General features: G+C 37.4%; 1 protein-coding gene across 2 annotated transcripts in view; it reads right to left on the bottom strand.

Moving 5' to 3' along the window:
- uggt1 (UDP-glucose glycoprotein glucosyltransferase 1) overlaps positions 1 to 24,554 on the bottom strand; it is a 33,224-nt gene that overhangs the window by 6,722 nt on the left and 1,948 nt on the right. The window contains exons 2-35 of one of the 2 annotated variants that reach the window (XM_015361293.2): positions 24,395 to 24,533; positions 23,222 to 23,304; positions 22,434 to 22,564; positions 21,558 to 21,670; positions 21,127 to 21,301; positions 20,875 to 20,971; positions 19,983 to 20,061; positions 19,431 to 19,531; positions 18,414 to 18,513; positions 17,170 to 17,230; positions 14,773 to 14,864; positions 14,540 to 14,690; positions 13,981 to 14,100; positions 12,966 to 13,051; positions 12,381 to 12,516; positions 11,942 to 12,073; positions 11,143 to 11,307; positions 10,677 to 10,797; positions 10,433 to 10,531; positions 9,707 to 9,730; positions 9,175 to 9,269; positions 8,294 to 8,500; positions 7,775 to 7,906; positions 7,086 to 7,216; positions 6,578 to 6,673; positions 6,336 to 6,438; positions 5,726 to 5,805; positions 4,791 to 4,980; positions 4,258 to 4,416; positions 3,588 to 3,673; positions 2,924 to 3,008; positions 1,962 to 2,050; positions 1,671 to 1,775; positions 425 to 509 (exon numbers count right to left, since the gene is read on the bottom strand). In XM_015361293.2, the coding sequence (XP_015216779.2) occupies positions 425 to 509; positions 1,671 to 1,775; positions 1,962 to 2,050; positions 2,924 to 3,008; positions 3,588 to 3,673; positions 4,258 to 4,416; positions 4,791 to 4,980; positions 5,726 to 5,805; positions 6,336 to 6,438; positions 6,578 to 6,673; positions 7,086 to 7,216; positions 7,775 to 7,906; positions 8,294 to 8,500; positions 9,175 to 9,269; positions 9,707 to 9,730; positions 10,433 to 10,531; positions 10,677 to 10,797; positions 11,143 to 11,307; positions 11,942 to 12,073; positions 12,381 to 12,516; positions 12,966 to 13,051; positions 13,981 to 14,100; positions 14,540 to 14,690; positions 14,773 to 14,864; positions 17,170 to 17,230; positions 18,414 to 18,513; positions 19,431 to 19,531; positions 19,983 to 20,061; positions 20,875 to 20,971; positions 21,127 to 21,301; positions 21,558 to 21,670; positions 22,434 to 22,564; positions 23,222 to 23,304; positions 24,395 to 24,533 (3,848 nt within the window). The remainder of the gene's footprint in view (positions 1 to 424; positions 510 to 1,670; positions 1,776 to 1,961; positions 2,051 to 2,923; positions 3,009 to 3,587; positions 3,674 to 4,257; positions 4,417 to 4,790; positions 4,981 to 5,725; positions 5,806 to 6,335; positions 6,439 to 6,577; positions 6,674 to 7,085; positions 7,217 to 7,774; positions 7,907 to 8,293; positions 8,501 to 9,174; positions 9,270 to 9,706; positions 9,731 to 10,432; positions 10,532 to 10,676; positions 10,798 to 11,142; positions 11,308 to 11,941; positions 12,074 to 12,380; positions 12,517 to 12,965; positions 13,052 to 13,980; positions 14,101 to 14,539; positions 14,691 to 14,772; positions 14,865 to 17,169; positions 17,231 to 18,413; positions 18,514 to 19,430; positions 19,532 to 19,982; positions 20,062 to 20,874; positions 20,972 to 21,126; positions 21,302 to 21,557; positions 21,671 to 22,433; positions 22,565 to 23,221; positions 23,305 to 24,394; positions 24,534 to 24,554) is intronic. The other variant, XM_015361294.2, reaches the window with a different exon arrangement.

Raw genomic sequence — 24,554 nt, 5'->3', positions numbered from 1 at the left:
GTATTCGACATACTGCACTACTTGGACATAATGTAATGCATACACCCTGGACACACAGCAGCTCTGTTTATATTGAGTTTTGTCTGAGTTTATTTTATTCAATTTCTATTGCACTATCATCTGTTATGTAACCGTGATGGTTACCCATGCTTGCTTCCAAATGACCAAACTAATGTGAACTAATACAAACCTTGCGACTCATCTTTCTTCTGTTTTAGATCTGTTTTCTTCAGAGGTGAAGTCTGGTTTGACTCACACACACACTAAACCTGTTTAACTGTAAAAAACATCTTCAAGCTGTAAATTGGAGCTATATTTCCAGGGAGGACATTAATTTTACTTTGACCATATTTATTGTTGTTAACCATACAGAGATGATACTATATGGTTTGTGATATTTCTCTGCAATTAACATTATTTTTACCTTAAATGTTGGAGATAAATAATTCTTCAGGAACCAGAATTTCACAGGTGTCTTTGTATGTTTTAGGACTGACAGCATCATGATTCTGTTGAAAACAAAGAAGGAGATAAACGCCATGCAAATAAAAAGTGTTTGCAGAACACTCCACTTTAAAACATTTCTTTAAACTATATATATATATTACCACAAATGTATGCTATTTAGGTAAACTAGCTACTATTCCTAACTAACTCTTGTGTATATTATGTATTCAGCAAAAGTTAAAGATTTTCAGTTTTATGAAACTTGATATCTGAAAAGGTTAATAAAAGTTTAAGTAACACTTTTCTGTGTTTTTATTTCTGAATACCTCTATATAGCACTAACACAACAAAACACACTTCAGGACTAGTGATTTAAAATCAGGTCTGTGCCATATATCTGTACTAGTTAAAATAGATAAAAATAAAAACTGTAAGGTTTTGTCTTAATGATATTTTCCTGAGAAAGTCCAACAATGAAGTCTTGACTTCATTGATTTACTTTGTTTATTTCTAATCAAAATTCTGTATGATTGGCACAAATGCTAGGAGATCAGGAGTTTGCAGTACACAGATCTTGGGTTAGAGATAATGACTACTCCAGTGCTCATTAAAAACTAATTTGGATGCAAAAGCACAGGTCGAAAACCTGTCTCAACACTCCTCTCAGTATTCATCAATAAAAGACCAATTAAAGTGACTCCTGTCAATATTTATTGCCTGGGATTTCCAGGAAAAGTGATCTTGTACTGGCCTATTACAATTTAAAAATGACAGAGTAGACTGTTCACTAAAAAAAAAGAAAGATCCAGACAAATCATCTTTGTTCCAGACATATAAGCTTTAAGATGCGTCAACACAGATTACTTCACGCTGATGCACAGCTTTGTTTTCATTGCGCTGAATCATGAAGTGAGTTCTCAGCCCATAAGTTAAACGAAATGGCTCTAAAATGTTAATTTATATTTTCCCATTTAAATCATTTCACAAAACTGCCAAGAAGAGGCAGTTATCTAAAAATATTAGAATATTTATGATGAATCTATGTATCTAGGAGTCTTCCTTCAGTGAGTTACAAGCACACAAAAAATCCAGTTTTCTTTCATTATCTCTGCTCCCCACTTGAACATTCATAGCTACCATGTAAGAAGAAAGATATTCCAAGCAAAGTGCTATGTTCTATGTTCTTCTGAACCAAAAAGACGGCCCTGATGCACAAAACCAACCTGAGGAATCTTTCGTACAGATGTCCCGAAGCCACAGAGAAAATGTTAATAACGTCATCTTTCTCCTGCTTCACCTCTTCAGTTTTTTTGCCACCAGTAAATCCTCTGTAAAAAAAACCAGAAAAGCACTAATGAAGATTCTCCATGAAGTACGACTTCAAAAGGACCCAGAACAACTGAAAGACTTCAGCTGAAAATACCTGAAAAATACTTTTGCTAAAAAACAACAAAGGACAATGGTTTACGTCAATGATCTGCATGGAAAAGCCTGTATTTTATAGTCCACTATACCTTGTTAAAGACTCCCAAAATCCAGAATCATTTTCATGGCTTCCATCGCTTAGAAGTTCCTCATTTATTTTGTCTGGTTTCTTTTGGACCTACAGAAAAAAAAGTACCACATCTGAAAACAAAACTCCCTCAAAGAAATGAGCACCTTCTAAAAATTACATCTTTAATTCAGGACAAAATGGTTACATACAGTATTATGAACATTTAGATAATTTAAGGCACTAAATCACTATTTGGTGAGATTTAATATAAAACTATAATATGTATGCATGTAATATGTATAATATGTATAATTAAGAATACTATAACAACAAATGCGTCCACTTCTCTTCCAGTGGGCATGGTTTCAAACACTATCCAAACTAATGTCCCAAGAATATAACTTGACAGCATTCACACCACATAGACAACGATATTACAGCAAACTCCACAGACCCATACATCAGGCAAAGCAATTTAAAATGACAGACTGTCTACAGTCGTCACAGGGTGCTGTTAACAGTTCTAGCTGCCATAATAAGAGAGCTGTTTTTCCCCATTCAGGCTGTCATTTTTTAAAAGAAGAACTGAGACACTGCTGTCAAGGTCGACCTATATTGTTATCCAGTTTGGGTGACTATGTAGAGATAAGACCAAAAATAGCAACTGGTAGATGGAATTTGCGCAGACAGTGCTTATTTTATTAGAAATTATAAGAATAAATATAGAAAGAATCTTCTATATATAGAAGAATTCATATTATTCAGAAAAATAATTAGATTAACAATGGGTATTTAATAAAAATAATAAAAAATGAATATTTTCTCAAACAAAATGCTAAATAATAAATAAGATATGTAAACAATCAGCATTTCATTAATCTTACATGGAAAGAAATCTATTTAGTTCAGTATCTATCTTCTTCATTGTCCAGTAATTTATGTTATGAAATGTTAAGTACAACCATCCAAACCAGACATTACCTTGACTTTGATGATTTTACTCTTGAAATTATTCAAAACTACAATCAGGTCATCAGCATCTGGAGGGGAATCTGTTCCTTCATGGCTGTAGAACAAAGGCAGGAAAAAAGGCTTCATTTTCTAGGACCAGTTTGGAACTTGGGATGTATGTTATTGTTGTACATATACAGTACTTCCACATTCAGATGTAAAGACTTTTTTCCCCACTAATATTACATCAGATTTATCAGTGTTACTACCATGTTCATATCCAAGATCAGTCAACAATGTTTACAAATTACCATAAAAGTCACGGATTCAGAGAATTTTCATCATTTCTGTATTCATTTATTAGCTTCTCTGCAAAATGAATTAATGAAGAAATGAGAAGCACCTCTTAACTATCTCCATTTTGCATGCTCCCCTTATTCTGCTATACTTTTACAACTATCGGGTGAATATCAGAACTGGCAGGCTTAAGATCTTCATGTTAGATCCTTAATGCAACAAGTAATAGGTTTACCCATCTGAACTACTAGATCCTTAATGTGTCCATTGTCAAAGCCTGAGCTGGCAAGCCCAATATCAAGTTTAATGACTTCCAAGACTTTTTACAACTGAAACAACTTTACTTGATGGATGCTGATTTATAAGACAGCAGAGTTTTTCCTGAGAAGTGTGGTACCTGTAAATCTTGTAGATGTCATCTGATCTGCCCTTTCTCAATTTTAGAACCCAAGCTCCAGGATTGGCCTTCAGCTGGAAGTACCCCTATGTGATGCAAAAAGAGCACATTTACTTTAACAGCAAAGTACGTAATGCTGTACCACATACTGACATCCACATCACTGTATGATTTCACATCAGTGAGTGTAGAGTCTGGCAAGAACACGTCTTCAGGTCATGTTCATGTGCTTTTATTTTCCCACATCAACTCAGCAGCAAAGCAATGTGCCAACAGCACAACCTACACATTACATTTCCATTTAAAATAAACAGATGAACTAATTACACCCTCATGATATTCTGGAACCATGACACATAAAACACAGTTACAGGTTCAAGATTGTATTTGGTTTTCTGATTATGCTGGAGCTGGACAAAGTTTAATTTTACTGCGGGAGATAACACATCCCTTCCTACAAATCTCTAGGAACATTCGAGGTCTGATTATATTCATTTCCATGTGGAAGAGGCAGTAACTGAAGCTCACTGAAGGCCAAAGGTACACAAAATAGTCAAATCTGGCTTTGATTTAATCAAAACGAAAAGGATCAACCATTATTCCACTTGCTGTGCAGACTAACATGTCCTGTGCAGTAACAGCTGAGCTGAGTGGAGGGCAGCGCGCTCACCAGGTTGGCCATGACAATGGTATCCACAATGACAGGGTCCGAGGTTGTGCCCAGAGTGAACTGCAGCCCCCGAGGAGGCTGTCCTGTCGTCACATCGAAGCAGTGCCCCTCCAGCAGCAGGTACTCCAGCTCATACTCCGCTGCCACCACACTCTCTACCTGCACAGCGTGGCAGAAAGTGCGGTCAGGGCTATTCTGCAGCACCTAGGATCCAGCAACTGCACCAGCTCGAGCCACTGGAATTACCTGGGTAATGGGACTTGCTACAGCACTGTAAAAACAGAAGCCATACCCAAACTAGGAACCCCCTTTATTTTTGTACTTCTACAATACCATGACTAGCGTCAGCATCAACAACACGGGATAATTTCATGAATGTTCAACATGAACACAGTAGTAAACAGTAGGAAATTCTGCTGCTCACAAAGTGGAACCAGGCATCATCTGTGCACATAAGCATAAAAAACACAGTAGTAATAATAATAATAATAATAATAATAATAATAATAACACAAAACAAAGGAAAAGTTTACCTCCTCCAGGTAAATGTTGTCAAGATCGTAACGTGTGCGAACCGATTCTACCATCCAGCTCTCTGGGGTGTTCAGATTGAGTGTGAACAGGGGCGACTGGGGCATGTCAAGAAACTTGGCAATTGGTCCAGGAGCAAAACTGTTATCGGTCATGAAGGACACCTCTGGTTCCAAGACATACCGATAAAAACTGATGGCCAAAAGAAACAAGTAAAACACTGTGTTATCTAAAAGGTTTCCATTTAGATGTTTCTCATAATGTTCAACTGGTGTTTTTTTCAGTAAGCAAAACTCAACCACCTAGCAACATAATCTAGCAACCATGCTTTCTATGAGCAGCAGCATTAAAGAGGTTCTTTTAATTGACAGCAAGTGCGTTTGTTTCTTTAAACGGTTTGCTCTTCTGGCAAATAAAAGCCAAAATAATTGAAAAAGTACTGTGTATTTCTTAAAAGTCTAGTTTAAACTAGAAATAGAACCCCAGGTTAGAATAATTATACTAAATCCTTTTGCTGCATTAACCTGATAATCCACCCTAGCAGCATTCTGCTATCTGTTAAGTCGCACAGAAAAATGAGCTGTGATCCAATGCATTCTCATTTTATAAACAGGAACATCTCTGCTTGCCTGAAAATGGGATTCGAAACTAACAAGTAGCATCTAGGTTTCTTCAAAGAAAAATAGCCCCTCCATCCCCAGTTCTCCTTTTTAGTTATTTTTTATCTTCACATTTTGATTTTCTTTCATCTGGCACAGCTGAATCTTAATTGCACTGTTTATAAGACGACAGGTCAAGCACAGGATGAAGCCGAATCTCTGCCCTAACAGGCAAAGTCATTTCTCAAATGTCACAAAAATAAATTGCAGTGAAGCCCAACACCTTGACAGCTTTCTTGCTGTCATGGTAAATCTCCCGATTTCTCCAACAGCCCTACCTTTTCAGTGGCATGTCGGAGAGTTTGGACTGACAGTTCATGAACACTCGCAGGTTGATGTTCACCAGCTGCTTCAAAACCTGAAAATGATGGAAATGTTTATCAGACAAGTTTTTAAAACTGATGCATTAAGGAGGGAACAGCAGCAGGCTTCGATGCAAAGCTGTTATTCATTGTAGCAGTACTGACATTTTGGTCATTGAAATGTTTCCCATTGGTCTTCTTCCCATATGTAAATTAGAAAAATAAATTGTAATTTGTTTTAACAAAAAAAGCTTCCAAAACAAGATTTGTAAGGGTTAGTTCTCAAGCATAGATGATCTAATCTGACAAATATGTCCTAAAATATATCATTATTGTATAAAGCCATATCTTGGAAATTACAAAACAAATGGAATGGAAATGTTCAATATTGGGTTAGAGCTGAATGTGATGGGAACCAGCGTATGTAATAGCAATGTTTTAAATTACAATCTTGTAAATAATATAACTTATTTAAGATCTTATTTAAGATACCAAGATGTATTACTTCCCGGAGCTCAGAATATAATGAGAATGAAGACAAATGCTATACATGCATTCAAATGAAGTGGCATATGCCAATACTCACAATAAGAAGAGGAGCCAGCTTCTGAGCATCTCTGGTCACGGGATCCACTACGGCCACCACATCAAAATACACCTCCTCCTCCTTGGGTCGCAGCTTGATGGCACTGTGATGAAATGCAAGGGTCAAAAAGCGTCTCGCCTAACCCTGATCGGAAAAGTGCTAGTACATCCTAAATCATTATAGGATCTGGCCCACTATTCAATTCCATTTTTCTAAATTACTGAATGCACAACACCACTTACCTGTACCTATCTTCGAAGAAAGCGTGCTCAATCCTGGCCTCTCCCTTGGGTTGAGAAGACAGCAAAGCATCTACTTTCATCACTAGATCGCTGGCTCTGATTAACATAACCAAGGAGATTAAACAGACAAACAGTCAAAACTGGGCTTTGCTTCACGATTGTAATGTTATTGTAATACAAGCCTGTAATTTACAGTGCCAATTCTATAATTTCAGCCAAACTTTGCAAAGCTAATTAACATGTTACATCACACGTCTCTAGAAAGCATGCATAAAAATGAATGTTAATGATATCCTCTGAAATGCAAAGATGCATGTTATTTAATTATAATTATTCCAGGCAGAAAAACAGAGGAAATACAACTCCATTCTTTTTTGGCAAAAGGTTAGAATTACCCCAGCTGTTCACACAAGCCTGAAGGACAGTGAAAGAATTGTCATAGGCAAAGCAGCAATGCTCTGCAAAAAAAGGGTGATCACATATAACTAATTCACTTTCAAAACCATACCGGTCCTCCTCCACTCCCAGCTGCTGGATTTTACTCTTGATCCTCTCTCCTGATGTCTTCAGAATGATACTTTCCAGAAGAAGGAAGTCATCTTGATTGAAGACCTCACTATCTCCAAGAGGCCCGATGATCTGCAAAACATGATTCCTGAAGTCACTTACCCAACCCAAAGATATCTATAATTTACACAAAATGGCTGTGATACATGTAACAGCAGTTAACAGTTTTTCCTCATTGAAATAAACCTGACAAAACCATACATTGCAGGGAAAATAAACTGCATGGAAAGTGGTTATTGCAGAGATGTAACTTATGTACAGCTTAATCAACATTGCCAGTAACATTCTTAAATCAACGCATACACAACGAATAATCACGTAAATCTTTAGGTTCTTTGTCTAGGCCTTCATAACATTACACGAGGAGGTGAATGCACTTCAGAAAGTCAGTCACTTGAATGGCCAACAATGACTACAAGGCACCTGAACATCACTGAGGCTAACACTGCTGTGCTCTGGGTGTTGAACCTGTTCTCTGTAGGCAATTGAACTAATCTAACTTAGTTTTTTTGGAGGGAGTATTATGTTTACAAGTTGAAGAATCTGCCTCAGTGAAACAAGAATGCAATAGCTTCAAACAAGGAAAATCAAGAGGTCAGAATAGTCCCGTCTGGTATATAGTGGACTCACCCGCCCATTGCTAATCACAGCTCTCTGACCCTTCTGCAGCTTCAGCACATCTCGACAGAACGCAGAGTGAGAGAGCAGGAAGTCTACCTTAGGAGAGTCATACATACTCTTAAACAATTTGATATCCATGCCCTGGAAAAAAGAGGAAGAATTACCAGAAGTGAAAACTACGGAACATTTCAAACCGAAAAATTCAACTGAATACATGAAAAATAAATATAAGAGTAACAAAAACAACACCGCAATTACTAGCAATTACTAGTCATTTACAGTCTAGCAGATTTAGCAGAATTGCAGTCATCACAGAGGCAAACAAACTAGCCAAGGAAAAAAGATAAATGAACAGAAAACCAGGGCAGAAAATAATATAAAAGTTTTTGTAAAAAAAGATATAAAAAAGTTGGAAACTCCCAGAAAGAGGATAAAAGCAATAAAGAAAAAGAAATCACAAAAAAAGTCGAAAGAAAAATCATCACAATAAAGAAGAAAGTGATTTAACTGAGTGGCACAGTCACTTACTCCCACTGCAAATTCGGCAATATCAGCCCCTGACTCCAGGGCCTTGGCAGTCTCCTCCTTGGAAAGTTTAGTGATGAAGTTCTTGGCGTTGTTGGATGTTTGAGTCTGCATCGCAGCCCAGATGGCACGAGCAACACGGCTGGTCTCATTAGAAGGGCTTTCAGTTGGGTTATTGATCATTCCAATACGTACATTATTACTGGTTTTCTGTAAACAGGACAGAGCAGGGTGATTGCACTATTTCTGACGAGCTCTAATCAGATTCCTATATCTTCACATTGTTTATCAGATTCGCCACACTGCAGAAAGACTTAGCTGAACTCATCTTGGCTTTCCACTGCATTTAGCAAACTCAAAAGGTAGAACTGCACCATCACATTGCCTTTTCAGTGGTCTATAACCCACAAATCATTTCAAAGGACAATCATTTGCCATCTAGTCCCTTACATTAAGAGATAAACTAGATTAGAATGTTGGAAAAGATCTTTAATGGAGCTTCATCTTATTTAAAATCGATGGATGTTCTTTTTCAATACTCTGCATTGGTATTTTTCTAACGCAGTCATCACTGTCACTGGAGACCTGCGGTATAATTTGCAGGAGTTAGTGCAGCTCATTGTGAGATTCACAGAACCACCTCAAATATCTCTTAATCATTAATTCCATAGACTAATAATTACATTGTGCAGCTGAAATACAAAGTAATGCTTGCAAATATGAAAGGCACATCCTATACATTTACCTGAGGTTTTCCAATTTAAATCCTGCTACATTCATCACTGAATTTTAGAATAAATGCAAATTAGTACTTTCAAACAAATCCATGAAATAAAGTGATTTTTTGAATTGCCACTGCAGATGGTTCCAGAGAACCTGCCTACCATGTGTTTTATTGAGTCATATAACAACTGTCGCCCGGATGGATGGTCAAAATCACCCACAACCCAGAAGGTTACCGGCCGAATATAGCTGTCGTCTGCAATTTAAAAAATAAAAGAGATCAATACAAAACAAATACAATAATCTAGCTCTAACACAGATAGAAAAGTGGTAAATGTCCATTCAAACAAGATGGATGTGTGCTACTGAGTACACATCCATCACGGAAGCTCATCCCAATCAAAGTGTAAAGATCATGCAGAAGGAGCTACTACTACATCCTAGACTGTCCTACACTTGCTGACTTATCAAACGCAGTTCTCAAGACCCAGGTCCACAGAAATGCATGCTTTAGTACAATCAACTGTAATTAGTAAACATTAAAAACCCATGTCAACAGCAATCCAGGCTTTGATGGAAATAAAAAAAACAATCCAAAGCAGTTAATTAGTAATGTGATAATGCTAAAATCAGGCTTAAACATAAAGGACAAAATGGAGAGAGTTTGAGAGCATAGAAAATAGATAGAGTTACCATAGATTTCCCTGGAAGACATTCCTGGCCAAGCAAGTCAGATAAAAACCAAATCAAAGAAAAATGGGAAAAATATAAATTATAAAAGAACAAGAAAAGAATAAGGAAATAATCTCAGTAGGTTCAAAAACTAACTTAAGAACAGTAAAAATTCAGAGGTTTGACATCAACACAGAACAAACACATTTTATTCAATTGAGAATGGATTTATAAGCACAGCAGTGTACTCAGCACAGCACAGCGAAGTGAGAGAGAGCTGACTTGCTAGTGAAAAAGTTACTACAGATCCCTGCACTATCCAAACTACAACATCCTGAAACAAAGCTCATATTTTGGGACAATAAATGGTGATGCTATGAAAGTTTGTCTCCAGGCTCTTTAAAGTTGATGTAAGCAAGTCAAGACTTTGAAAAACCAATGAACACTGTAAGGGACCCAATAATCTTAATATAGCAATTAGAAAGAAAAACAAGTTGCATTTTCACTGAAACTCTACTGACATGAATCAGATAATTCCCAATTCTGCTAATCAAGGCTTATTAGATTGTGACATGTAGATGCAGAACATGGAGAAACAAAGAAATTGCCAGAATATGATCTGTTTCAGTGAGCTCATTACATTTGTATCTTACTCATAGATTTTGTTTTTCTCATTAAATGAAAATGACGTCCCACTCTGTAAACATTCAGCAATCGTGTGAATAAAAATGGTGACTGCCCTCTCACCTTTTTTTGAAAGGTAATTCATGCTGTTGGCCACAGCTGCGTTCTTCTCTTTGGAGTCAAGGAAAAGGAACCGTGAGTAGTCATCTACAAAGTGATTGTCTATAAAATATGCAATATAGAAAAGATTATACTTAACCTCTAATTATTCCAACATTTTGTAAGAATAGCATTACATGTGATATCAAGAACTTACTTTGGTATTAAGAACTTAACCTTAACTGCAGAGAGTTCTTTAATCACTTACTTGTGCTTGATAAATCCAGATACTGCCTAGTGGTAGAAAGAATTCTTGAATTTATTCGGGGCACAACATTTGGTTGACTCATTACAAAATCCACAACATCCTGATCGCTAGAAAGTTCACCCTAGAATGGACAAAAATAAAAACCATAAAGTGACTTTCAAAAGACGGAAACCAGTTCTTGCATTCTGCGAGGAGGGGTTTGCAAACAGCACTTACCAATATTAAAACAGAAAATGTTCTAAAAAGGTCCTGATCTTTACATAAGCAGCACTGAATTATGAAATGTAAAATGAGGCACACTTAGTGTCCAGCATGGGATTTTCATTGCAGCAACAGAATGAAACAGTATCTGTACCTAAAAGTATACACAACAATGCCTAAGACATTTGTGAAATCCCCACAAAAATTCTGCACTGAGGTCTGTCTATGGTACTGAGTAGATTCCTTGAGCAGGTGGGACATTCACCAGGTAGACGGCTCTTTGAAAAAAGCTTGTGGTCTCTAGGATCTTGTGCATGGTGACAGTTTCCAACTCATCTGGCTCCAACTGGTCTCTCTGATAGGGAACGCCGTTGTACAGAGCTACTGGCAGAGGTCCCACTCCTGTTTGCTCATAGTAAAGTCTTCCCTCCTGAAAGCACAGACAACGCAGCAGGTTTTCAACAGGAAACAAACAAGAATAAATACACCTCTCATGTACAGTATCAGAAAAGACAGCTCACACAAACAGAATATAAGTTAAGTAAAGGCCAACTGCCTCCCCACATCCTTATTTCAACTCAATTAAAAAAACTTTACTCATCCCCAGGGGGCAATTTAAGCACTGACTGTGGAAATGAAATCATGCTACACTGGATTAATGTATTTGAATTTACTTTGAACCTTTTTCCTTTCAGAATATCCTGAGTTTCATTTGATATGGGGGAAAATGCTGAGAAAACACAGTGGTCAGTTTTATTTATTCTGAGTCAAAGGAAGACTGCATTAAAGATAGCTTTCCAAGTGGCATATAGCTGGCTGAATCATTTTTACATACACAAGCACATAAGAGGACAACCGTCAATATGAAACTCATGTGTATGGAAGTACTGCCACAAAGTCAAATATTGTGCATTTGAGAGAGAATGACACTTATCATCCATGAATATCCAGTAACCTATGGCTTTTCTTTATTGCTTCACACTCTGCTCACTTGTACCATGTTCAGTGTCTGCAATCTCCTGACAGTACTGAAAGCGAATTAGAATGGAATGTAATGGACTTACCTTCCTCTTTTTGTCATATGCTGAATCAGCTCCAAGAATGCTGCTCACTTCCACGTAGGGATACTGCTTCTCCAGAAAATGAATCACAGTCTCTACTTTCAGCTTCTCTCCGGTCGGAATGTGACTGTACATCTGCAAAGGACAAAAGCAATCACAGTGCAGAGAAGCTGAAGGAAAATGAGTGTGGCATTAACTACAGGGAGCTGCAGTCAACAAACAACTAAGAATGCCTCCTGAACATCCAGGAGTTGTGCTTCCTATGCTGCAGATCGAAGCACTACAATTTCAGTGTTAGACTGCTCACTGTTCAAATCTGTCACAGACGCTGTCTTTCTTATTTTAAAGATTCATCACTCTTGTAACTACAGCAGGGGGATCTCTGCAAAGATTCCACTAGAAATGCAGAGCAGGAAGATGCATTACATACAAGATTACTTACAGTTGTTACAGCCTCAAAGGCATGCTGATTGTCCTCTTCTTCAGCAATGTAATTAAAAGCCCGCAGCAAAGCAACTCCAGGGTTGTGCATCCCATCGAGATCTTCAGTATCATCCACCACAAACACCAAACCGATCCTGAAATAATTATTATCAACACATAGATTCCTGTTTAGGCAGATACATGCTTATCTAATAAAAACAAAATAAGGTTTATATAATTAAAATTCAGACTATTTTTGACCTATTTTTGTCTGAAATACTGCAAACCCAATATACTGATAAGAGATTACTTTATGATCAGATTAAACGGCCTTGTCAGCTCTTGTACAGAATACAGCATGACAGGTTCCATCAACACAAGACCATACATCACAATTCTATAAAATGGCAGTCTTATCAAATATGAATGAATAATAGTAGTTCTACAATCAAAAGCAGTGAAAGATGTTATAAGTTTGAAAACCTACTCAAATCACTGAAAAGGGCAGCAAAACAGTATAAAACTTTCCCAAAGCACAAGAAAACAAAACAGGCAAGTTTGCTAATGAGAAACACTTTCTTCTTAAGAGAGATAATGGGCTTACCTTAATGGGATGTTATTGCTTAAGAACATTTCAGCAACACTCATTAACTCTCCTGTGCTCTCATGGGTAGGATCAACAAGGAGAACCTTAAATACACAAGAAGGCAATTGAAATAAGTAGATTTCTGAGTTAATTATTGCTTCTATTTTTTTTTTCAATAAATAAATCATGTTACCACAAGGAATATCTCTGGAAAAAATGTTATAGCCAGGATCAGGCAATCACACTATGGTTAAAGGAGATGGTGGTATATCCCATAAAGAGAAAGAAATCGCCTTGAAACAACTTATTTTTCCTGGGTAGACAGACAAAATTATGGGGCAATAGATTAGAAGGTTTCTGCGTCTCTTGAACTGCTGATCATTTAATAAAGATCATAAAAATAAAGAAGTATGCAAGAAAATATTTCATATATCAACATCTTTCTCCAAAACTCTCCTGAGGAAAAACCACATTGTTGTGTTTCTATGCAGAGCTAAGCCAGGGACAACACACACCCCTTGTGTACACAGGCTGCTCTAAACACAATGTCTTAGTAATGTAAAATACAAAAGAAAAGAAAGGCAGGTTTCTATATTTTTAAATACTAGCAAGCCCGAATGAAAAGACCAAGGACAGCTTTAGATAGAAATTCAAGGTGCAATGATCGATGAATCAGAGTGATTCTGGACTCTTATCGCAAATCCCCTGTTTTTCATTCCTGGGATTACGAACATGACTGAGCAATATAATTCAAAGTGTTTTAGAAGATACGGAAACCCCAGGACATGTTTTAATCGGCATCTTTGTAAACAGCATCCAAGCATATCGTGTACCCCAGGCATAACACAGATTCTATATACAGTGTCGAGAGAAGACTTTAATATTTAATGTTACAGTACATTTCCAAAATGTGGTAATTTATCACTACTGAAACAAATCAATTCCAGTGCTGCAGGAAGAGAGATTACCTGCTGTACATTTTATTTTTAAGAGCGAATTTGCATGAAACTGCATTCATAAAGGATGCACTTACAAAGTTATGGAAATTCTTCCTGATCTGTCGGATAACTCCAGGGAAGGTAGGACGCAGGAGCTCTTGTACACTGGACATCCATGAATTGTACCTGCTGTCTGTCTCAAGGTTATTGATCCACTGCAAAAAACAAAAAGCACCAGTTTTTTATTACCGGAGCAGCCTGCTCCAAGCAACAGTTCCAATTTCAGACACAACTGAGCAGACCATTTTACACCCTACAAAACAGGCACTCATTCAGCATGGTTCAAGAAAATCAAACTAGTCTTCAGTTTCTTGTACAAAATCTTAAACCTTATTTCCCCAAATAAACAAGGGTTTGACAATCTGCACTCCTTGTAGCTGTCTCCCTGAAAAGACATAGAACCTTCCTCAACTTTCACTGTGCCCATGAATTATTAAAGAAATGCAGTGTCTGTTCTGAATTTAGAGTAAAACTACTAAAACAACTCTGCAATCCCATTCTCATTTTAGTTGCATTAAAAAGAAGTGTAAGCAGCAAGCTATCAAGGTCTTTCTGACTATTCCCAACCAGGCACTGGCTTTGACGAATACTCACGTATATGGCAGAGTTTCTGATGTCCACAGCATAGTCCGAGTCCGAGGGCTGCACATTGAGCTTCAGGATGTCATGAATGAAAGGAGTCTCGATCAGTAAACTACGGAGGCCTTCCATTACACGCGCCTCATTGCGCAGCATGTCAAACACGCTGCAGGGAGGAGAACAGAACACGTTCACGGAACATCACACAGGAACAGCCTCAGCACCCTCGCACCACCCTCCCCACATACCTGAAGATATCCTGAACGTCCAGATCAATGTGAAGTCCGTTGATGAAAAGTGCCGAATCGCCAGGCTGGAGCCCCAAGGTTCCTTTAAAGAACTAGACAACACGGAGACGTTAATGTTAATACACTAGGCCAGCGGATCATATTCTATAACACATGCTTGAGATTTTTTCTAGATATTCCGTAGAACAGAATATTGTGAAGCCTGTGACTGTACTTTCCTACTGCTAGGGATGCCTAAATGTTAAGTGGCCACTCATGCCAAGCATGTTAGAGAAGCACTGCTTGCAGTAAAGGAAGTTTTATGATGTAGTGAGGGACACAAATGAGGGACTTCAGAGGCTTTCCTAATACAAAATATTCAGAACTGTACAGATGGAAAGGAATTGGAGTCAACAATCTTTAACAATCATTTAAAAGCAATAATCAACACCACCATCACTTACAGGCTGAGTTTGCCCTATGAAAAACAATTTTCAATACCCACTTAATCCAACATTCAGGACACAGTGACCCAGAGTCTAACCTGACAGGCAAAGGACGCAAGTTAGAATGGAGCCTGGACGGGGTGCCAGTCCATCACGGGACAATTTGGAGACGCCAATTAACCTAGATTGGGACACCAGGTGACAAATCATACTGCCATGGTAAAGCTATGTGAACACTTCACACAGAAGGCAACCTGGGTCAAAATCAAATCCAGGACCCAGGAGCTGTGAAGATGTAGTGCCAACTGCTACACATACATTAAATGATACAGAGAAATGTTCTCTGTAAATCTTACTTAAAATGTAGTTTGGAATTATGGTATAACAACACGATAACGTGAAGGGAAAATAGATTTTATATATAAGTTAACATCTAGGTACAGTACTGCAAAGTATTCAGAGTGCAGAGATCTTAACATGTTAGCTGCACTGTAAATAAGGAGGCAGATGAAAAGTTTAATTTCTCTGGTGTTTTCCCCCTTCCTGCAGCAGCAATGCGAAGAAATAGAAAAATTTGCAAGCCTGTTTGCATTCAAGAAATAACTCTGCAGGGAGTTCAGATTACAAGTCAGCAAATGGCTCCCTTGGGTCCAGCACAGCACAGAGCTCTTGGATGAACTTTTTGCTTGGTTTGGCACAACTATTGATTTCAACACAAAGAACAATCTCCCCTAATGAATTCTTAGAACTATACCGGAGGAATATAGTTTAATATTATGACTAATATGACTAAAAACTCCAGATTCATTCAAAAATATAAACTATGATTGGGAGATTACTTTGAAGAAGGAACACCACAAGCAATGGTGTAATTAATATATCTTTTCATTTTTCATACTGAAACTGTTACTGATTTTCTTTTGTACTGTTACTAATTAGGTTGCAAATCCACACATTGCAGCAAGATCCATCTTTTTAAAACTGAATGTCGAAGCACTATTAGTCATGACAGAGGAGTATGAAGTTGTGCAATTACAGCCAATGAAATGAAAAACTGACACATTACTGCTTCTCATTAACTCCAGGCCAAATTGCTTCAATCAATAACTAAAAACAATAACCAAAAGGATGACAAAGAAACAAAATAAATCACAGATGTGGTAATTATGCCATAAAGTTCCTCAGGAAAAAGATAACTTTTCATAGTTGTTAAAGTAAAGATGGAAAAGAAAAGCCCTAACAGACAGGAGCTATGATTCCACAACCCACAATTAAATGAAACAGATCTATTCCCCCAATAGATGTTGTTGCAATATGAAAGGCTGTTTCTTTTATTGCACAGTACTGCTATCTAACCTTTTACTACCTTTTAACTAATCTATAAGTGGCTACGTATTTCACAAAATGAACAAATATACTTCAGAAAATCTAATTATTCTGATAGACTATCCTAAAGAAATTTAGTTGAGTGATCATCTATACCAACAACTGCTATTTTATACATAGATTTGGGATGCATGACAGTACGTGGATAGGAACCAAGAAATTCTTTCATTAAAAAATTGTTAAAAGTTTATGCAAGCCTCTTGATATTGCTTGATTTTAGTGCAAACCTCAATTAACAAGTTAGGTAAATATGAATCCTTAGTTTGTGATTAGACTACAATGTACTCCAATTAAAATAAATATAGAAAATAGAAAAGTACACAACAATTAATTTAACCCTACGAGCTTAAAACAGCTGCTTTCAAAATCACTAATAAATCGTTCGATGTTGCATTCCACTATTTCTATGTAATTTTTTCTTTCGCAGACAAGTCAGAATTAAAATAAAACTGAAATACTGCAGGAGGATATAAAAAAATATTTAACAGCAGTGTAAATTGTAGAGTAGATCACACTACTACAGCATTTTTTTTTTACAAGAATACTTTAAATGAAAATTTCACAAAATGAAGATACGATCACTTACTTTCTGGTTTTCCTCAATTTCCTTTCGGATTTCAGAGTTTACCACAGTTTTTGTTATGGATCTATGGCAAAGAAAACAAGGGAAAAAAAGCTCATGTACCAGTACGGAACAATGAATGTTGTAGATGAATGCAATATGGTCCTTCATTTCTCTTCAAGAATCAAATTGAAAGACTCCTCTAAAAACTCATCTGTTCCCAGTGTGTGAGAACCAACTGAAGCATAATAACAATCATCATGGCTGCTGGCAGGTCATTTTTCAGACTTTGTTAATTAAATGCATTTAGTTTTTATTACCACAGCTTTGCAATTATATTCTCTTTAAACCAGTACCGCAGAGCTTGAACAGATTTATTTGTTTTTAGCAATTTCTTAATACTTTTGTGCAGCAGAAATTATGCAGCAACAATCAGTAAAAAAATATAATTTTTGTCAGGGTAAATGGTTTCAGCATTCTCAGTCATGTTGAGAAAAGACTCGCTTTTACATACTAGAGTGCTCCAAACCCGTGTACGTTTAATCATGGTTGTGTTTAGACAGTATTCGCACCAGGAAACACAACACAAAGCGAATAATTAGCAATTTAAATGTCTTTTTTCATAGAACGGCGTTATGCTGTTGTGTCAGGTTCAGAAACCCTCCTGAGGCGGCAGTGTAATGAGCTCTTAGAACTTTGCAGATGGAATTCTCTTCTGAACCGAAGAATGGGAATCAAAGCAGAGGGTGACAATGTGGAAGGGATAGGGAATGACACCGTGCCGTCATCCTGGAACATTCTGTAGACCACAGCTTGTAAACAAAGCAGCCGATACGGCACAAGACGGAAAAGTGTGGCTCTGGAAGGAAAAAACTACACCACCAGACTGTGGAGCCAAGAGGTTGCCTGCAAGTCTCTCACATGTAATTTCTCCACACGTGAATGAGTTTGTAGGAAAGATGCTTTTAATACAGCTTACCGCCCTTTCATCCTGTCATTTCACAACTGACACACATCACTCACCTCTGGATCAACTAAGCAACCTAACAAAAACAATAAACAATGAGCTGGATGATGTGATCTTGTCAAGGACATCTTGATTATGTTGATTCTCAGCCTCAGCTCAGTTTAATTATCAGACTTTAAGAACTGCCGACAGTGCAGCTTCATTTTTTTTTCAAATTTCAGGCAAAGCAGGTAAAAAAAGGAACATGCTTCATTCTTTCCTTGTTAAAGCTGTCTGCAGGCCACAAATCAGCTTGAGTTACCTGGCTTTAGTTGGGAAGTTCTGGCTCAGGTCCCTCATAACCATCAGGGCATCCACAGAGGGGGCAGCCAAGATCCGAGCAGCTGTCTGGAAACTGAGGTCTGGGAGAAGAAAAATTCCAAAAGACATTGCCAACAGATAGATCATAATACCACTTCATCAGAGAGGTCCATCATGAAACAAGTTGCAGGATACAAAAGGTGTTTAATTAAAATCAATCTCATCTTAACCTCATAAGAACTGTTAACTGGAAATTGTGCTTGTAATAAATGTTATACCAATAGCCGCCCCAGCTCAATATACACATTCAATCACCAGTAGAGCTGGGAATGAAAATAAAGATAATTAAAAGCAAGAAAATACCCATCAGCCCATATGTTTGCCAACAACAGACCCATCCTTGAGTCACATTAAACTATTTTAAGACGATCAGAATTAACGGCAAGCAAATCTCCTGGAGAAGTCCATGTGCATCTCTCCTGGATTCCACACTCATTACAGGAAAATGTACAGGAGAGTTAAAACATGAACATGACCTGATCATCTGAAGAGGGCTCTGAGCTCTTTGCTGAGCCTGAATCACTGAGGTCTTATCACTACATTTGGATGTATTAAGCATCCATCCATTTTCTAAAGCCACTTCATCCAATTCAGGGTCATGGGGGAGCCAGAGCCTATCCCAGACACCAATGGGCACAAGGCAGGGAACACCCTGGTTGGGACACCAGTCCATCACAGGGAGACGTACATCACTCTTTCCTTCGGTTAAGGAAAAAATGATGCATGTTCTTACATACACACAAACACTCATTCTCAAACACTGTTCAAACGACTTTCAAAAGATGACACCAACTGAAAAACCTTTTTTACTTGAGAAAACCAAACAAATGTAGTTCTTTCAGGTGTGTGCAGGACCTGCAGGGAGAGGATAAGAGCACCAGGCTCGGAGCGAGAGAGAGACCGTTAGAGAGAGCGAGAGAGAGCGAGAGAGAGCGAGAGAGAGCGAGAGAGAGCTCACCTTGCAGCTGCCAGACCTTCAGAGGGGCCATCTCATTGGTGCTCTCCACCAGGTGCTTGCGCAGTTCCTTCAGCTGCTCCTGAAGCTCTGGGTACAGTGTCCTGGGAGACAGGGGGGTGGGTGGAGAGATTCAGCTCAGATCCTCACAGGAGCTAAGTGTGCTCACTCTTCATATACATTTCATCAGCCCACAGTGTATGCCCAGTGCAAAATAAGACTGAAGAAGCAGTGTTTACAAGGAAGCCTCTACTATTTCTCTTAAAGCTAGCAAACCTGCACAATAAAGTGTTTTTCTTTAGATTTTTCTATATATACATCCATATCATTTTCTTGTTTAGTTAAGAAGCTAACAATATGCTTTTTATTTTTTCAGAAAATGTGTTGATTTAATTTCTCCCTACTTACTCTATCCTGGAAAAATGAACAGTTGTTCATGAAGGTTTACCAGCTTATCACTTATCAGCTTATGTGTATTAGATGTAAAGCTGGACAGCTCCTGCCTATCACAGGTAAGAGTGAGGGCAGCGGTGTGTGACAATAAAGAGCACTTACTTCAGCTTTCCAAAGAGGAATCCCTGGACTTCATCAACTGGGTCATTCTCTCCAATAACTGTAGCATTCACTTCAGCCCCTGAAATCAACAACTGTTTTAAAACCATACACACTACTACAATCATTTTTATTTTATACCGTAAAGCAACACCTAGGCAAAATTATGTGGAATATGAAGCTGAACAAAATACCCTACTCACTGTATTGTGTAACAGTAAAATAAAAATGTATACTCCATACTTCTGATGTTTTTATTAGGCCAATGCAGTAAGGGTTATAACCTCAGTAAAAGACGATCAAACTATGACACTAAACAAAACCGTGAACCTATAAACGTTTTCAATTAAATGCCATTTAAATCCTGATATTTTAACAAATTCAAGTAGTTTGTTGATCCATACTGTGGTGTTCTGTTTGCTCTTGGATCTTGCGTTTGATTCCAGACTGGGGCACCACCAGTCTCTGCACTGGACTTCTCCAGGTGGTTCTGTTTCCTCCCATATTGCAAGTATGTTGTCTAGCTTAACTGGTGTATTTAAACTCTTCCTTTGTGTCTGTTTGTGTGCACATGTCTCGTGATATACTGATATAAAGTCTAGGGTACAGTTCAACCCTGCACCCTTATGCTTTTAGCATTTGCCTGATAAGGAGGAATAGGCACCTTTCTCATAATGGATGGGCAGAGGTAGTTTATTGTTCATCTCATCTACCTTTCCAAACACTTTTGTTCAGAGATAATTTTTTGACTGGTTTCATTTCACCCAGCACCCACAATACAGTAAAACATTTTAATAAAGAGAAACTGAAGAGAAAATGCAAGACAAAAAAGACATTTTACACGACATAACCAAGTGTCTTCACTGAATGAGCTTCATCGGGAAGAGAAATTTACCTTGGACCTGAGTATCATCCTTGGCTTTGTACTCCTGATTTTTGATGGCCAGCTCTACACCGTATCCAGAGAGGTAAACCTTATTGTTACTTGGAGTCTGTTCATTGGAGATATTAAAAATAGAACAGACAACAGAATGAGAAACTAAGCCTACTGAGTTTTCAGATAAAATAAAACACACTGATCAACAGTCACAGTATTCTTGTGTTTTTCAGAGCTGGACAGTGGTTTCTCTTGGTATCTAACACTTACCGCAAGGAAATGGCGAAGAACGTAGGAAATCTGTCCACGGTTGGCCTTGGAAACAAGCAGCTGATGGAACTTGGGAAACTCTTTGCTTCCCATTTCGGCATATAGAATAACCACAGGAACATCAGGGTTAGAGACAGGGAACTTGTGGTCGCCTTTAAACAGATATGGCTTTGGCCTAGAAGTAAAGAGCAAAGAAAGAAGGGAGCTATTTTATTGATCTGCAGTTTTGTGTTTTATTAGAAGTAGAACAAAACATTTTAAAAATGTTATCTAAATATAATAGCAGTAATCAAAATGATGATCATTTAAAAACCCCAAATACCAATCATTCCACAGCAGGCATCGAATGGAGATATCATCAATCTTAGTTTTCCTCAGAACATGAAATCTTGTTATGTAACCTAGGCAACAAGCGTAACTCTTATACTTACCTCTCTGAAGCCGTCTCCAACATGTCGCTTAAACTTTCAGGGTTGCACGATTTTTCTCCATGAACACTGAAGAAAGCCTTGCAGCCTGGAGGAGGTGTTTCATTAGCAGCAATCTGCAAAATTAAATAATGAGAATTTAATTAATTCAATTATTTAGTTTTGATTATGAACAAATATAATGTAATTAATGTAATTAAAGTATAACGCATACAATGTAATTAAGATTTTTTTTTCTAGCACTGACTATTGTAATGCAATGTTCTGCTGGATAGCACCATTACGAAAATGAAACTGCTTGAGCAAAACAAGGCGGAGAAGTGAGCCGTTCGTGTCACTGCACTGGCTTTAAAGATTAGAGCACATAGTATAATTTTTTTGTTACCTTTCAAAGCTTGGCCCGCCCTATTTTCACTTTTGTTTTTCAACTGTGTATTCTTTCCCTCCAGGCCTTATCTTCAGCAGATCTTTGTGCCTGGGACCACTGCCAATTCTAAGTGACCAAGATTTTGTTCGGTTTGCAACTAAGCTGTGGAATTCCAGCTGCCCTTGTCCATATGAACCTCTTGAGTCACACAAAAACACACCTTGAAAACCTCATGTAAAGACACACTTTCCTGTTTAGCCTTTAATTTTTGCTTTTTTTTTTACTGTGTCTAGGGATGTAAAGCATGAAATGATGCTTTATAAAAATTTCTTGATTTAAGGACTCTACATTAACTGAACATCAACATTAATAGAAGACTGTTTTCAGCACGTGGAGCAACATATTTTATCTCACGCCTTTACATTTTCTCAAACTTTGAACTAATGGATGCCATCGATTGGAAAGAACAGATCCCATTACCAATTTACTAAACATCTGAGGAGGGCCCTGACCTGCTGAAAGGAGTGCACCGTAGCTGAGTACGCTCGCAGAGACAAGGCAAACTTGAGCATGTTGAGCTGCAGTGGGCTGAGGAATGGGGCGGCTCTCTTCAGAATCAGATGGTAGTATGAATAATCCGAATCTGACAGATGAAACAACAACAGCTAGAAATCACCCAAGTGCAAACAAACCCTCACGAGCATTACTGACATTCCAGTTGTATTTCCAGGTATTATTCTATAACCCTATAAAAAATAACCCTGGTAGAACAGAAGACATAACTAATTACTTTAAGTCGTGACAGTGTGCACTGATGGGGATTTCAATAAAACACAGGGGAACAGGGGACATACATTGGGAAAAACTGTCAAGTTCTCTTTACTCTTTAGTAACTGTTATAAAATATATTTTTATTACACATACAAAGATGTTGTCAGAAATCTGATTAGATAAAACCACATGTTTTAAACATAATAATGGAAAAATACTTAAGCTAAGTGGTATTCATATAGCAGATCTCCCGTCTAAATTCTTCAGGTAGATGGAAAAACACAGTAAATACTTTCTTTAACCAGGTAAGAACAAAATTAAACCCTGGGACCATGAACATATAGGGACAAAACTGTATATTTTTAATGAAACTATGTGAAAAGGAGTGGAATATTTTGAATATATTTAAAGTTTTAACTAACATCTCACAACAGACATCTAAACTTACACTCACTCTCTTTTTAAAGTATCTTAATGAATCATACATTTTACAGGACTACTCAGAGAACAGAATTAAAACCACCCTTACCTCCACGGTCATCTTCTCCAATTTCTTGATTAACTTCGACAAAATCCCAGAACTGCTCCTCACTTTCTTCAGCTAAAAATTCACTAAAAAAAAAGAAAAAAGCACAACTGTTACATGGCATCCACAGAATTAGCATATTCTGTTTTTTTTTAAGAGAAAGTCCACAATTCAATACTTTTTATATATTTCAGATATTTTCTCCATGTGTGACATTCCACTGTTAAACGTCCTGGATTAAAATGAAGACATTCTTATCATATGTAATGAATTAGGGGTGCTTGATACACTTTTAATAAATGTTTAAAACATTTCAAATGCTATCACGTGAATTTTACAAGGTTGATAGATTGAAATTATATATACACATACAAAAGCACTAAAATTCTGTTAAAATTTAAATCTGTCATAGGCACTACACATGTAACAGACAAAAATATGTTTACTCCATTTGAGGACTGCTCTATTTCACTCATACGATGAGGTTAACTACATAACAGTACATGGTGTTTACTGGAACGATACTATGTTAAAAACTAAGGATAAAATGAAAAAACACTCAAATTAAAAGTCATGCAGTCATGCAAAGATTATTCCCTCCCTATTTTTGGAAAGCGTATTTTGCTTATACTAAAAGCTTGACACAGATTAAATTAACAGAACAGCTTTTGCAAAGCACTGTAAATAAGTATTTTTGATTTTATCTCTTTTTCCTGCTATATGCTACTATTATCAAACGATATCTAAATATCTTGACACTTTTAAGCGTAAGCAATACATATCATATCATTCTCTGAAGCATGCCTCTTATTGAGAAATACAAAGAGTAATAGTAACAAAGACACAAAGAATGCAGTTGACTGCTTTTCTCCCCATTTTGGGGTATGTTCTTTGTGACTAACTTGGAGTTAACTTAATTTAGAGTACGAAATACGGTAGACAACTGATAACGTATTGTATTGTTTTTTTCATTTGTATTAGTTTGCCCACCTTTGTAAAAACAGATTCATTTTCAAAGAAACTATGGTGGACGAAGCGCAACATTTTACAACTTCTGTTCATATTTAAATAGAAACAACAGTATATTCCCTTCTCCTTATTCTGAAAAACAATACTAAGTGCTTTCTGTAATAAGTGTATTTACCAATAAGTGCTACTGCGGTTTCATGATCTTACCTTGCTTCCAGCAGGAGTGGAGTAGAAGCCCATTTTGTGGTGAGTGTTGTTGTCACAGCTTTGGAATCTCCTCTGACAGATGTGACAGACAGCCATATGAAGAGTGCAACTGTAAAGGGCCCCATCCAATGACACACACCTGAGACACATAAAGAAGACC

Source organism: Lepisosteus oculatus, chromosome 13, assembly GCF_040954835.1.
Source record: "Lepisosteus oculatus isolate fLepOcu1 chromosome 13, fLepOcu1.hap2, whole genome shotgun sequence".
Classification (NCBI taxonomy): domain Eukaryota; kingdom Metazoa; phylum Chordata; class Actinopteri; order Semionotiformes; family Lepisosteidae; genus Lepisosteus; species Lepisosteus oculatus.
The sequence above is the reverse complement of the archived record's forward strand: the minus strand, read 5'-3'. Positions and strand labels throughout refer to the sequence as shown.